The sequence below is a fragment of the Panthera tigris genome, chromosome B4, assembly GCF_018350195.1.
Source record: "Panthera tigris isolate Pti1 chromosome B4, P.tigris_Pti1_mat1.1, whole genome shotgun sequence".
NCBI classification, from domain to species: domain Eukaryota; kingdom Metazoa; phylum Chordata; class Mammalia; order Carnivora; family Felidae; genus Panthera; species Panthera tigris.
The window spans coordinates 94,276,762-94,290,492 of NC_056666.1; the positions used below are offsets into that span (position 1 = coordinate 94,276,762).

The following is a 13,731-nucleotide window of genomic DNA, read 5'->3' on the forward strand; positions in this document are numbered from 1 at the left end:
AGCCCAGACAGAACTTGTGACATACAGGAAGGAAAGATGAGAAGGTAAGTGGTAATTGTTTAGAAGCAGGCTCCAGGCTCCGAGCTGTCAACACAGAGCCCGACATGGGGCTCGAACCCACAAACAACGAGATCATGACTTGAGCCGAAGTCAGACGCTTAACAGACTCAACCACCCAGGCACCCCTTCATGTTCCTTTCTAACACCAATTCCTTTACTTGTGCTCTAAATCCCAGTATCTCTTGCTTATTCAAATAATAACTGCAGCAACTCCTTCCTTACATCATCACCACTCCTTTCTCTTCTAGAACATTTCTGTCTACATAAAACATGGTATCTCTTCTATTCTTGAAAAAAAAATCCTTCTTTCAAACATACTTCCTCTTTCTGATGCTGCCCTATTTCTCTGCCTCTCCTTTGCAGCAAAACTCCTTGGAAGAGTTGTTCTCTGCTCTGTTTCAATTTCAAAATAAACCCGGGGCGCCTGGGTGGCTTAGTCGGTTGAGTGTCTGACTTCGGCTCAGGTCATGATCTCGCGGTCTGTGAGTTCGAGCCCCGCGTCGGGCTCTGTGCTGACAGCTCAGAGCCTGGAGCCTGCTTCGGATTCTGTGTCTCCCTCTCTCTCTGTCCCTCCCCCGCTCATGCTCTGTCTCTCATTGTCTGTCAAAAATAAACATTAAGAAAAATTTAAAGAAATAAACAAACAAAATAAACCCAAAGTAAAACAAACAAACGAACACCAAGAGTTGAAATTAATATAATAAAAAACAAACAATAGAAAAAATTCATAAAACAATGGCCAGTACATAATAGGCACTTAATGAACACTTGTAAACCGAATGTTAAACAATTTAGCACACGGTAAAACTTTTATAGAGAATATTACCTGTTCTTCCTTTAGTCGAAGATGAATTTTTTAAGTCTCCACTAATACTGGTGACTGTAGCTATGTATTTTCGTCCAGGCACCAGGTCAGTAAAAGTGAATTCTTTGGCATCTTTGGGGAGTGACTTGTGGATGAGTAAGAGGTCTCTGTCAGCTAGTGAAATGATGTATTTCTCCCATTCTGCTATGGGCGTCTGCCACATGACACCCAGTGAGGTTTCGTTGGCATGTTTGACACGAAGCTGGAGGACAGCCAGGGGCGCTGAGGAAAAGGCAATGAGACTGTGTCAATGTTTTGATTCTGAAACACTAGAAGGAGGGGTGCCTGGTGGCTCAGTCAGTTGAGCGTTGGACTTTAGCTCAGGTCACGATCTCACAGTTTGTGGGTTTGAGCCCTGCATCAGGCTTTGCACTGGGAGCCTTATTTGGATTCTCTGTCTCCCTCTCCCTCAGCCCCTCCCTCACTAATGCTCACTCTCTGTCTCTCAAAAATAAACATTAAAAGAAGAAGAAGAAGAAGGAGGAGGAGGAGGAGGAGGAGGAGAGGAGGAGGAAGAAAAGAAACACTAGAGTATTTCCTAGAGAGCTGTTCCCTTCCAACTATAGGAGTGTTCCAGTTCAGCATTTCTTTTCTGAATGTGTATGAGCTCTCAGGGAAAGAAGAAGAAGAAAAAAAAAAGCTAATCCTTGTTCTTGTTGTTGTTGTTTAAGATTTTATTTTTAAGTAATCTCTACACCCAATGTGGGGTCAAACTCACAACCCTGAGATCAAGAATTGCATGCTTTTCCCACTGAGCCAGCAGGCACTCCAAACTTTGTTTATATAACGTATCCAGAAAGGAGGATTCAAAAGAATACTATTGGAAGGTGCTTTTCTGGATCATTTATTTTTGACCACATATTACCTTGAGTATTTATTTCTTCACATGAACCCTATGATACAAAAATATTTAATTCAATCTTGTCATCCACAAACCCACAGAGAAAGGTCCATGTTTGAGTATTTAGGTGAAGTTAGGAGTATTTTTTACTCCATTAGGTTGGAAAGACAAAGTGCTTCTTCCCTTCATTTCTGAGAAGGGGCCATTGATGTACCCATGAAAGAAAGAGTAATAATAGTACCTGATTAAGGGCTCCCATTATCCAAAGAATTGAAATTGTTTCTATTTCTTTAAAAAGTTTTATTATTACAATTTCTAGGATACATCGTTAAGAATCAAGTACTGGTCCCACAAAACAACAGGGAAACAAAATTATGGAAGAACCATATTGATTTTTACATCAAAGAAATTTTCTATAATTCCATTCTAATTGAGTCCCTAAATCTGTATCTTCCTTCTTTAATACACTGAAACGAATTGGGTTGTTACAGCAAAGCCTACTTCGACTTACCTTATTCACCCAGAGGTACAGTTTAAGAAAATTTTCCTGATAATTATGACAGTATGCTGAGAGGCCTTATTGTTTCACAGTATTCCAAGTTATTTTAGGTGAATGAGGTAAAATATTGGAGAGGACATAGACACTTGTTCTGTGAAATGCTAAAAGGAGCTTGGTTTAAGCTTATATAGGTCTTTGATCATTATTTAAGGGATATTAAGATCTAGAAAATGAAGATATCACTGGAAGACCCCCGTTGGCAAGCTAAGGAAGTGTCTTGGTCCTTTTCTTTGACATTCTTCTAAGAAGAACATTGAATCAATGCAGTTATTTACTTATCATCAGGCAAGACTAAGAAGATATTCAAATTTCATATCAAGTATGGACATTCCATATCATAGAAATGTTAAGCTTGGAAGGGCAATTCTCTTATTTGAAAGTTGAGGAAACACACTCAGAGGGGTTGTGACTTGCCCAAGGTGTTACAGTATAGTGGTGACAGCCAGAATACCAAAACCCATGTCTCCGGATTTTCATTCTCCTCTACCCTAAAATCCAAATATATCCCTCTTCACGTTAATAACCTTTCCTTGATACATGAAATTAGTCAACATTAGGTCAAGGCAAATTAGGTCAAGTAGAAAAATTGTCAGCTGTCCTCTTTTGTGGGAAGGATTCTCAGATTGTTTTCTTCTTATTCTTTTGGTGTTTAAAATGGCTTTCTTTTTATAGAATAATGGACTTCCTACTGGAAGCGATTTTTAATGTTCTAATTTGACAAAATTAAACATTACCAAACCTAATTCAGTCTATAATAAGTCTATAATATCTCAAATTTAGGGAACACGGGGAGGCGGAGAAGGGATGATATTGACCACTATCTGTGTTACTTGGGAGAGGGACCAAATTAAGGTTCCAACAGTCATTACCATGTTGGTATTTGCTTACCTGTCCTGCCATAGCAACGCTTAGAATTCTTCAGATTTCCACTCTCAACAGTGACTTCTACCTCATACTGTCTTCCTGGTATGAGCCCCAAGTCATCTATGACATAGTGTGTTTCCTCCTTTCCCACGGTGATGTTGAGCAGCACCACAGAATCATTGAAGAGCAGGATACGATACTGCTCCCAGTCTCCAGCAGGGGGCGACCAGCTCACTAGTAGGGACCTTATCGAACCATTGCTGTTTGCTTCCAGGTTCCCAACTTTCTCTGGAACTAAACGGTGAAATGATGTCAAAAAGGAGATTCTAAAAACCAAAAGTAAGGATACTCATTCACTTTTCATGGGAAAAAGTAGATAAGAGACCTGATTGCTGCAATTCAAAATATTTCTATCCCCTTCCAATGCTTGTGGATTGCAAGCGAGTATTCTTTCCTAATTTTGGAGGCATTTGACACTCAAGAAATGAACGCTAAAATCATCTTAGTAATATACCAGTAATGCAATTTTCTGTCACACTGTTAATAACCTAGATATAGGAGTGCTGTGTTTTCTTGATTGCACGCCAGCCCTAGGGACAATATTGATGTTGCTTCTAATGATGTTGACATTGATGGATGTGGTTGGTGTCTTTTGGTAGAGACACTGAATGTTGTGGTCATGAAACATTCTTTTCCAAAAACAAGATTAATCTTCTTGCAATATAGCTCTGGTCTAATTATTCCTTTGCTTAAAAACATGTAAGGTCTCTCCATTAATTACAGAATAAAACACCAAATCCTGGGTGTGGCATTCATAGCTTTCCAAGATCAGACCCCATAACCTCTGACCACTCCCTGGAGCCACCCTCCCTGCTTCCCCACTCTCCCAAATGCTGGCCTCCAATTGCATGTTCTGGAGACCTGTTAGTATCCTGGGTTCTTCTGCCTTCCTGCCTTTGCTTATGTTATTCCTTCAACCTCGAATGCCCTTCCCTCTTTTCCCTCTTCACATTTTTTAGGTCCCAGTTAAAAACCATTTCCTCTGAGAAGTCTTTACTGCTCTTCTGAACAAGAATTTTGTTCTCTTGCTTTTTCTGACCATAAGGCTCTTGGTTGGAATCTCTAACAGCACAGAGAATGGACTCTTGACTTAAACACTCCGGTTTAAATTCTAACCCCACCATTTACTGTCTGGACCCCACCAATTCATCTGTCTAAATTATCTGTAAAATGATAGTAACAGAACCTCTCTCATGGTTTTGTAGGGAGAACTTGATGAAATAACAGTGTAAAGTGTTTAGTTAGTGACTGATACATGGAAATATCAAAGCAATTACTATTATTAAAATGTACTCTTTTATTTTTGTGTGTGTGTATTCTATATTTGTCTGATCAGAATGAAACTTCCTTAAAAGCAAGGGTTGGCAAAGTAAATATTTCAGGATTTGCAGGCCGCGTATGGTCTCTGTCTCATATTTGTCTTTCTTTTTCCTTTAAAAAAAAACTTTTAGATATGTAAAAACCACTCTTAGCTTGGGGCTAAGCCAAGACCTACCTATACAAGTATAGGTCACAGGCCATATTTGGCCAAAGGGTGTAGTTTGCTGAACCCTGACATTTTAACAACTTCCCAAACTCACCACACAGAAATTTACACATAGGAGGCACTGGATAAATGTTTGGTTGCATAAGTTAATAAAATAATTTATGGAAAACATGATTAAGTGCTAACTGGCCCTCACTATAAGAGTTGATCAGAAACGTCTTATTCATTAGTATCAATGCTAATGCATCTATGCTACTTAAGTAAGCTCTGACATGAAATAGCACAAGGCACAGCCAGTTAGGCACATCATTCAGGAACCATTCCAAACACATTTGCTTAAATAACTCAGAGGAATGCAGTTAACCCTCTGGTTTCCTCCATATATGGGGCCCTGGCCCGTAGGCACCCTCAGTCACGTAGACCATATTTCCCAAATCGTGAACTTATTTTGCCCTGATGAATGGATCTAAGATGGACCAGACAATGATTTGGACAACCAAGGAATATTCTGGAGCCCTACACTCACCTGTTCTGCCCACTGCCATCTTCTGAGCAGACAATTCACCGGAGACACAGCTGATAGTAACTTGGTAAAGTCTTCCAGGGGTTAAGTCTTTGAATTGAGTTTCAGTAACCCGGGGTCCTAGTGTTCTGGATTCTTTGATAGCCCCTTTGTGAAACAGGGTAATGTTGTAGGAATCCACATTTCCAGAAGGTCTTTGCCACTTGACTTTTAGAGAGGTCATAGTGCCATCATTTGTCACCTTCAGATTTGAGACTTCCATGGGGGCTAAATAAGAAGAAAGGAAAAGACACTTTAACTCAGGATATTGGACCAGTCTTATGGCCAAATTTTGACCTGTACTTTAATCCCTGCAAGCTGCACTCCCTGCTCAGAAGAAAACAACAATTTCACTAGCAAAAATAATACTGCAAAATCAAAGAAAGGCTGTCTGGCTGTTGGAAAGAGCACCAAGATTGGAGTCAGGAGCCTGGAATCTGGCTCAGACGTGGCCATTAGTCAGCTGGGCAACCCTGGACAGCTCTGTGTATCTCACTGAGCCTAGGGATCTTCACTGGCAAATGACGTCTTGGAATGCTCAAAGAAGTCTGTCATCTGCCTAATTTCTTCCCATATTTATGTATTTAATAATAGCAAGTACATAATAAATAGATTGGTCAACTCATCGGCCATCACAAAATTTTGTGTGCTAAAAATATGCTATCTTTCATATAAAATCATGATAAAGTTAAAGCTCAAGAGGTGTGTCATTATTTCATCAAAGGAAAATGATTACAAAAGAGAAACACTTTGGTGAATACTTTTTCTACCTCTTGGCTATGTCGTAATTTTGGGCTTCACTAATAACAAAACAAAAATGTTTCATTTTAAAAATGGGCACATCACATTGATTTTGCATAAGTCAGTGATAAGTATAATTTGCTCTTGATATACATTAATAACTCTTAAGATATATGGTACTTTTAAAAAAAGATTTTATTTAAAAAAATTTTTTAACGTTTATTTATTTTGAGAGAAAGAGATGGAGAGCAAGCAGGGGAGGGGCAGAGAGAGGGAGACAGAGAATCCCAAGCAGACCATGCATGGTCGGCACAGAGCCCGATGCGCGGTTTGAACTCATGAACCACGAGATCATGACCTGAGCCAAAATTAAGAGTCAGATAATTAACCGACTGAGCCACCTGGGCACACCTAAAGATTTTATTTTTAAGCAATCTCGTACCTAATGTGGGGCTTACCCTCACAACCCTGAGATCAAGAGATACATGCTCCACCAACTGAGCCAGCCAAGGCTGGCCCAGGATATATGATACACATTTGTTGGGAATGTTTATACATCTTTTGAGGTGTGATATGAAGGGTATGTAAATGTACAGGTGCCCCCAGATATCTTTCTCACCAATCTCTTGTAGTTCCAAGAACTCTCCCTATTAGAATAATTTCTAAGTCACTACATACTTAAAAGTTTCTCTTAAAAGTAGATAGTTTCTCAAGAGAGGGAATAGCTTACCAAAAGAAGGAATTTATTAGACCCACCAGAAGCATTAGAATCCATTAGAATGTAAGCTCCAAATGGCAAAGACTTTGGCCTTGTTAGACACTATTATATCCACAATGCCTAGCATATAGTTTACACTCAATAGATACTGAACAAATGAATGAATAGAACGAATGTGTAGGTGAAATATTCATTAAAACTTAGCACAGATTGGGGCACCTCGATGGCTCAGTTGGTTGAGCGTCTGACTTCGGCTCAGGTCATGGTCTCACAGTTTGTGAGTTTGAGTCCCATGTCGGGCTCTGTGTTGACAGCTCAGAGCCTGGAGCCTGCTTTGGATTCTGTGTCTCCCTCTCTCTCTGCCCCTCCCTGCTCTCACTCTGTCTCTATTTCTCTCAAAAATAAATAAAACATTTAAAAAATTTAAAAAACAAAACCACTTAGCACAGATTAGTTTATCCGGCTATGTTAGGCTGTGAGTATAGCTCCTGTAGCCTTGGGTCTCAGGGCATGTTTTATTGGACACTGGGTTTAAGAAACGGCTGTTTCACGGAGCAGGTCTTTGTATAGCACTGAGAAAGGTAATCTTGGCTCATTGTGAGTGATGTCACAGGGCACAGGATGCTTATTTAAGAGAAGGAAGTAGGAATCCTTACCAAAGAGATCAGAATACTAAAAAGACAAGCTAAGACTATATCAGCGGTTAACTCTGTAGTTGAGAATGTTGCCGAGGGCTCATCTAAAATTTAGAATAAAAGGGAATCTCTCTTTCTCTGAGTAGAAAAGTGGGTACATCTTAAGGGCCTTCTGTAACATAAGAATTTCAATTTGTCCCATATTGCCATTATTCAAATAATTTAATAATCCTTGGTTATTAAACATTTCCTTGATTTGAGCTTTATTCTTGTTCAGCTGGTTAGTGGAACTTACTCGTCCTGGCCAGTGCCCATCTGTAGTTTTGCAGCCCTGCAGCCTCAGTCACAATGGTCAGGTTATAGAGGTGGCCAGGTGTCAGTCCGTGAAAAGTATGAGAAGTAGCATGTCTGTCCACAACACTGCCATGAACTAGGGTCTCTTTATCCATGAGCGTCAGCTGGTATCTTTCCACATTCCCAGAGCCATGGGACCAGGAAATCAAGAGAGAATTGGTTTTGGCTGAAATACTGATATCTTTCACCGGAGACGGCACTAGGGACATAAAATGCATTGCCAAAGGGTCATTGATAATTTCCTTAGAGAAGACATAGACACATTTAATTCAAAATGACACATTTATGTATGCTTCTCTGTACATCTAATTTGTATAATAAGTAATGAAAACAGCACTCTTGAAATTTCACTGGAGCCTGGATTAATGCTCTTTTCAAAGTCCGCGCCTAAAGTCACATCATAGTTTACCCACTTAACAGGTATGAAGGTAATTTTGCCAATGAACTATGATATGGCATAGCAGCAAAGGGAAAAGAAAGGGAAGAACTATGCAAGACCAAAAACAGAAATACAGCAAGAAAGCAGGAGAGGAAACGAGAGGACAGGGCATGGTGAGAAGGATGGTACTTCATGGAAGGAGGTGGAGTGTGTCATTGACATCGGGATGTGTGGGGGCGAGTAAAAACTCGTGCCGGGCGTCGGAATATTTAGGAAACGTCATGACTTGATGTTCTGAAAAGAATATACAAAGGATGAAAACACCTAAAAAATAAGTTTTATTACAAACTGAGAACTTGAGGCAGAAAATGCTGTTGCCTAAGATTTGAGTTAGAAAGGCCATTAGGAAACGCCTACTTAATTTTGGAGAAAATTCCAGTCCCAGAGAAGTTCCAGGACTTGTTCAGAATCAACCAGCAAGCTAGCAGCGCAGCCACATCTCCTTATTTTCAGTCTAGTCTACCCACTGCACTGCACAGCATTTGTCTGTCTGTCTGTCTACTTATCTACCTATCGTCTTTGGTCTGGGGGTGTTCTTATTTTTATCTCTTCAATTTACTGTATTAAATACTCGACTATCTATAAGCGGTCTTACCTGTTGATCCATTGGTGTAAACTGTAAGGGAACGTTTCTCTCCAGAAACAGCTGTGATGGCAATATTGTATTTATTACCAGCAGTGAGGTTAAAAAATGTATGTTCATTCCAGGAAGTACTTTCTTGAATTTGGGTCTCCTGTACCTTGTGGCTATTGTCAAATAACTCCAACTCATAGCGGGTGACTTTTCCAGAAGAAGGAGTCCACCAAACATGCAGACTGGTTGAAGTAGTCTTCTCTTTATTGACTTCAAACTTAGCAGGAGGTAAAGGATCTGCAAGGCAAAAACCCGCAAAGATGACATGGCTTAAAGACTTGTGCAAATACATGTTAGTTTGCTATAACAAAGATTCATTTTCCTTAAAGACTCTGAGAATCTGCTGCCCATGAAACAAATTGGCATTTTGCTCCACTTTCAAACTTACCATTTCATTTAAAAAAAGAAACCCACTTAGCTACTAGTCAGATACACTTCTTTTTCTGAATAAGGCTTCTTTGTTAAGAAAGTTCTGAGCTTAGAATTCCGTGAAAGGTTCTACGTTCTTTGGCTTGCAAGTTTTGCACTTTCCACACACTGACAAACATCCAGGCTATGCCTGGAGAAATACCAAAAATCTTATAGAAAATACAGACATTAGGAAATAATTTTGAAATTTGTACTGAACTTTTTTTGGTTTGTTTGTTCGTTTACAATGTCAGTACGAAGCCCGATGCAGGACTCGAACTCAAAAACCATGAGATGATGACCTGAGCTGAAATCAAGAGTCGGACACTTAACCAACTGAGCCACCCAGGTGCCCCTGAACATTTTATTTTTTAGGTTGTGGATTTGGGGGGTTAAGTATACATAACGTTAGTTGTTTTTTTTTTTTAAAGGTTATATATTTAGATAAAGAGAGAGAGCGCATGTGCAAGCAGGGGGAGGGCAGAGAGAGGGAGAGAGAGAATCCCAAGCAGGCTCTGCACTGGCAGCATGGAGCCCAATGTGGGGCTCGACCTCACGAATCATGAGATCATGACCTGAGCCGAAACCAAGAGTCGGAAGCTTAATTGACTGAGCCTCCCAGGTGGCACAACTTTGGATTGTTTTTAAGCATCAGAAAACTGCAAAAGATACAGACCTGATTATGAGCCTCGCCTAGGCTTGCTCATCGAAATGAATTCTCCCAACAGCTGGGATTCCTTACATGTTCTCAACTCGCATTCTAGGACATTTTGGAGCTGCTAAAGCCTCCAGAGAAGGTGGAGAGGGTTAGTCCTGCACCCAGCTGTTCACTTAGTTTCAACTCTCAAAACCATGGGCGAGTTTGAGGAGTCCCATATCCCATTTCCTGTGTATTGAATCTTCACTGTGGAACTTGAAGTAGGATGAGCCACCTGTCCCTACATCAGGAACTAAGTCAATAGTGTTTGGTGACCTGCCATTCTATGATGCAGTGGGACCATCTGAGAAATAAGGCTCTCCCTACTCTGAATGCAGGGAATAGCAACATTGAGAGACATTTACATATGAGCAATTTTCAGAAATCCAACCTGGTTCTTGATCTAGAAAGTCGGATCAAGATATTGGAGGCTAAAACTCAAAGCCAGGTCAGATGTTTTAGTGGCACGGCTATAGAGATCTGAGTTCTTCCCTACACTTGGCAAATTACATTTTACTCATGAAAACTCTGAAACTTTACTCTGAAACTTCAGATTCTAGAATCTTCTTAGAACAGTATATGTTTTAAGAAGGTGTTTGCTTGTGACTAACATTAATACAAATAGGAACAAGGTGATCTTAATCTATATCAACAAGACATTTATGGCCAGCCAACTCAGAAGACTATCTATGGGTCACCTACAGATACCACACGTAAGCTAAATACAGCCTGTGGTTAATCTAATGTCTTTTCATGTGTGTGTTTTATGCTGTGGTTTATAGGACTGCATCGTACTGCAAAAAAAACAAAAAAAAAACAAAAAAAACAAAAAACACACAAGCCACCTAACATTTTATAATACAAGAACTAATAATAATATAAATGTCAGTTGACAAGGAAGCCAAGGCATCAGTAACCCAGAGAGCCCAAAACGCAAGTTATGTGGTTGACACCCAAGCACAGCAGAGGTTCACCCAAAGGGTGTAGGCTCTGTAGTCTGGCAGCCTGGACCTGAATCTGGTTCTCCTGCATTGTAGCTGTGTACTTCAGGCAATTCCTTAACCTCCCCTCGCCTCGCTGTTTCATCCGTGCAATGCTGATAATACTACTATCTTTTTGGCAAGATAGTTACGAAGATTTAAAATTTTTTTTTTAAGTTTATTTATTTATTTTGAGAGAGAGCTAGTGTGACTGGGGAAGTGACAGAGAGAGGAAGAGAGAGAATCCCAGGCAGGTTCCATGCTGTCAGCACAGAGCCCAACATGGGGCCCAAACCCACTAAACCAGGAGATCATGACCTGAGCCGAAACCAAGAGTTGGATGCTTAACCGACCGAGCCACCCAGGTGCCCCTGTTTATGAAGATTAAATTGAGGGTTTTCTCTAGAGCACTCAGAACAGTGTCTGGCACATAGTAAGTATTCATTGTTAGCTCCTGTTACTATTTCTATAAACAGGAGATCTTGTCATGGAAGCAGGGAAATGCAGTAGCAGAGAATGTGGGCTTTGGAGTCCGACAGAACTCAGTTCAAATCCTCGGCTCCATCATGTATCAGTCAGAAGATTTTGTACAAGTCGCTTAATCCATCTAAATCTCTGCTTTCCCATCTATCTGGGGATTATAATAATACCTACATTCTCGGATGTTTTGAGGTATAAAGCAGGTTTTACCTGACACAGAATGGGCACTCAATATAAACTTACACTTGATCATAAAAAAAGTTTCCTCTGAATCACTGATAAAATGGAGGCAGAAGTAGAATACAATTTTTAAAAACTAAACTAACAGCCTTACTTGCCTTCTTCATATAAAAAACTTGATACAATCTTATCAGTTAATTCCCATGACCTAACTTTCTCACCATTAAGATAAAATAAAAAAATTCCCAAGATGATTCTAGTTTATAGGTTCTTGGAGAAAAACTGTAGCTTTTTTTCGCCCCCTGGCAATATTATTTAAATTTCCTATCCTACATAATGGTCTATAATTAAGGACATCTTAACAAAAAGAATGAACATAATTTCCGCTCACAGAAAGTTTTCTGTTGCCTGGCAAGAATAAGGTACTTCACTACCAGGAGATTCTAGTTCCCAACGAAACTCAAGAACAACCTTGTCATAGTTGAGATGGCACATTTTTGCTGAAGAGGCATTTTAAGGACAAGGATGCGAGGGACAGCTGCTTTCCAGCGATAGCTCAAAGGAGATCAATACTGTCATCTGTCTCCAAGCCAGATGAAGGTTAAAGACAATAATGGTGTGATCAGTATCATCTAAACCACATATAATCTGCAAAATATAAGCTATAGAAATGAATTTTAAGGTTGCGTGCCTAGAGGGTGAAGTTCAGAAATGCAGGCTTTATCTAATCTCTCTGAGCCAGAAAACAAAACAGTCAATCCTTTGTACATCCGCTAGAACAAAGGAACAATGAGACTGGGAAGTGCCTGGGCTGCGAGAACCTGCACTGGAAACAAACACTTAAAACCCCATTTATACCGCGATAAAGTCCTGTGCTGGCACTTGTCCACTATTGCCCCAGATGCTGCAGAAGTTAAATAGTTTTCAGACTGCTTTTCAATCTAAGCCCGAGAAAAACTCTGCTGTATTAAAAAGGATTGTTTTTCAATATTTTATTAGAAACAAATTAAGATACTTCCAAAGGGGTGTTAATTTCATATATACATGCAAATGAATGTCACATATATACATATATATGAATGCAAGAGATTTCTAATGCTAGTTGAAAATTTAGTTATATGTATGCAATCTTTTGATCATGTGACAGTTTGTATGTAATTAGAAAACCCTACTTGACTTATGTAATTCATGCTGATGGCTACAGGTATCAGTGCACACATATGTACATTTATAGCCTTTCTGGTTTTTCCATGTATCACTCTCATATATACAGTAACTAGTTAAGTTTTATAAACTACAAGAACGGTCAAAAACCATAAATCAATAATTTCATCTTAATATATCACAATTTATCATTAGCTATAAATTTAAGACATCTTTGTCCTTCTTAGTTGCAAACAGACCTGGAATATGGACAGCCAAATGTTCTGTGATACTCATCTGTTATATTTGAATGAATCTATCAGTAAAAGGAAGCCCGATAATTTCTAAGTGGGCTTGATGTCAACCCAATTTTTCTGTTCTTAGAGGAAAAGAAGTTTAGCTATATTTCTGAACCAAAATGAATTCTTTGTTTCCCTTTTTAAAAAATGGGACTTAGGAAGAAGGTGAAACTCACATATAAAAAATGCAAGTTAACAATACCTCCCTAAAAATTATTTTGTATGGCCACTACAACATTATTATCTGTTGATATAGGAATGTCCAGAGTGTTTAGAATTTGAAATGATAATATTTATTTTGGAAATAAATTCAACCTTAAAACAAGAGTGCAGGCAATCCCAGGTTTAGTACCAAAAGCTTTTCTTGAAGTCAAGATAGTATCACAGTGTATCTATGTAAGATCTGGTAATTTACAATGTGCTTTCTCAGTTGGAATAGGAAGTCAGAGATGTTAAGTGACTCATTTATATCATATAGGTAACAAGTAGTACAGCTGAGATTCTAACACCTGGCTGCAAGTTCCTTCTAGCTGTCCTAGGGTGGGCAATGTCTTGAATGCATATTCAGTAAAATAACAAAGCAATCAAACCAGATGTCTATGGAAAATAATAGGTAAACTTACAGAACTTCGATTTGGTGGCTTGAGTATTGTGGCCGAGATAAAATGAATAATAACACTAACCACACCTAAATCTAATTCTGTGGCTATAAAAGTTATACTGATT

At 39.3% G+C, this 13,731-nt stretch overlaps 1 protein-coding gene across 3 annotated transcripts in view; it reads right to left on the reverse strand.

The window, feature by feature from the left end:
- Positions 1-13,731, reverse strand: part of PTPRB (protein tyrosine phosphatase receptor type B) — a 114,168-nt gene that overhangs the window by 61,886 nt on the left and 38,551 nt on the right. For all 3 annotated transcript variants that reach the window (XM_007082248.3, XM_007082247.3, XM_042992751.1), the window contains 5 exons: positions 8,780-9,055; positions 7,687-7,944; positions 5,262-5,525; positions 3,214-3,483; positions 887-1,147 (listed from right to left, as the gene is read on the reverse strand). In XM_007082248.3, coding sequence (XP_007082310.2) covers positions 887-1,147; positions 3,214-3,483; positions 5,262-5,525; positions 7,687-7,944; positions 8,780-9,055 — 1,329 coding nt within the window. The remainder of the gene's footprint in view (positions 1-886; positions 1,148-3,213; positions 3,484-5,261; positions 5,526-7,686; positions 7,945-8,779; positions 9,056-13,731) is intronic.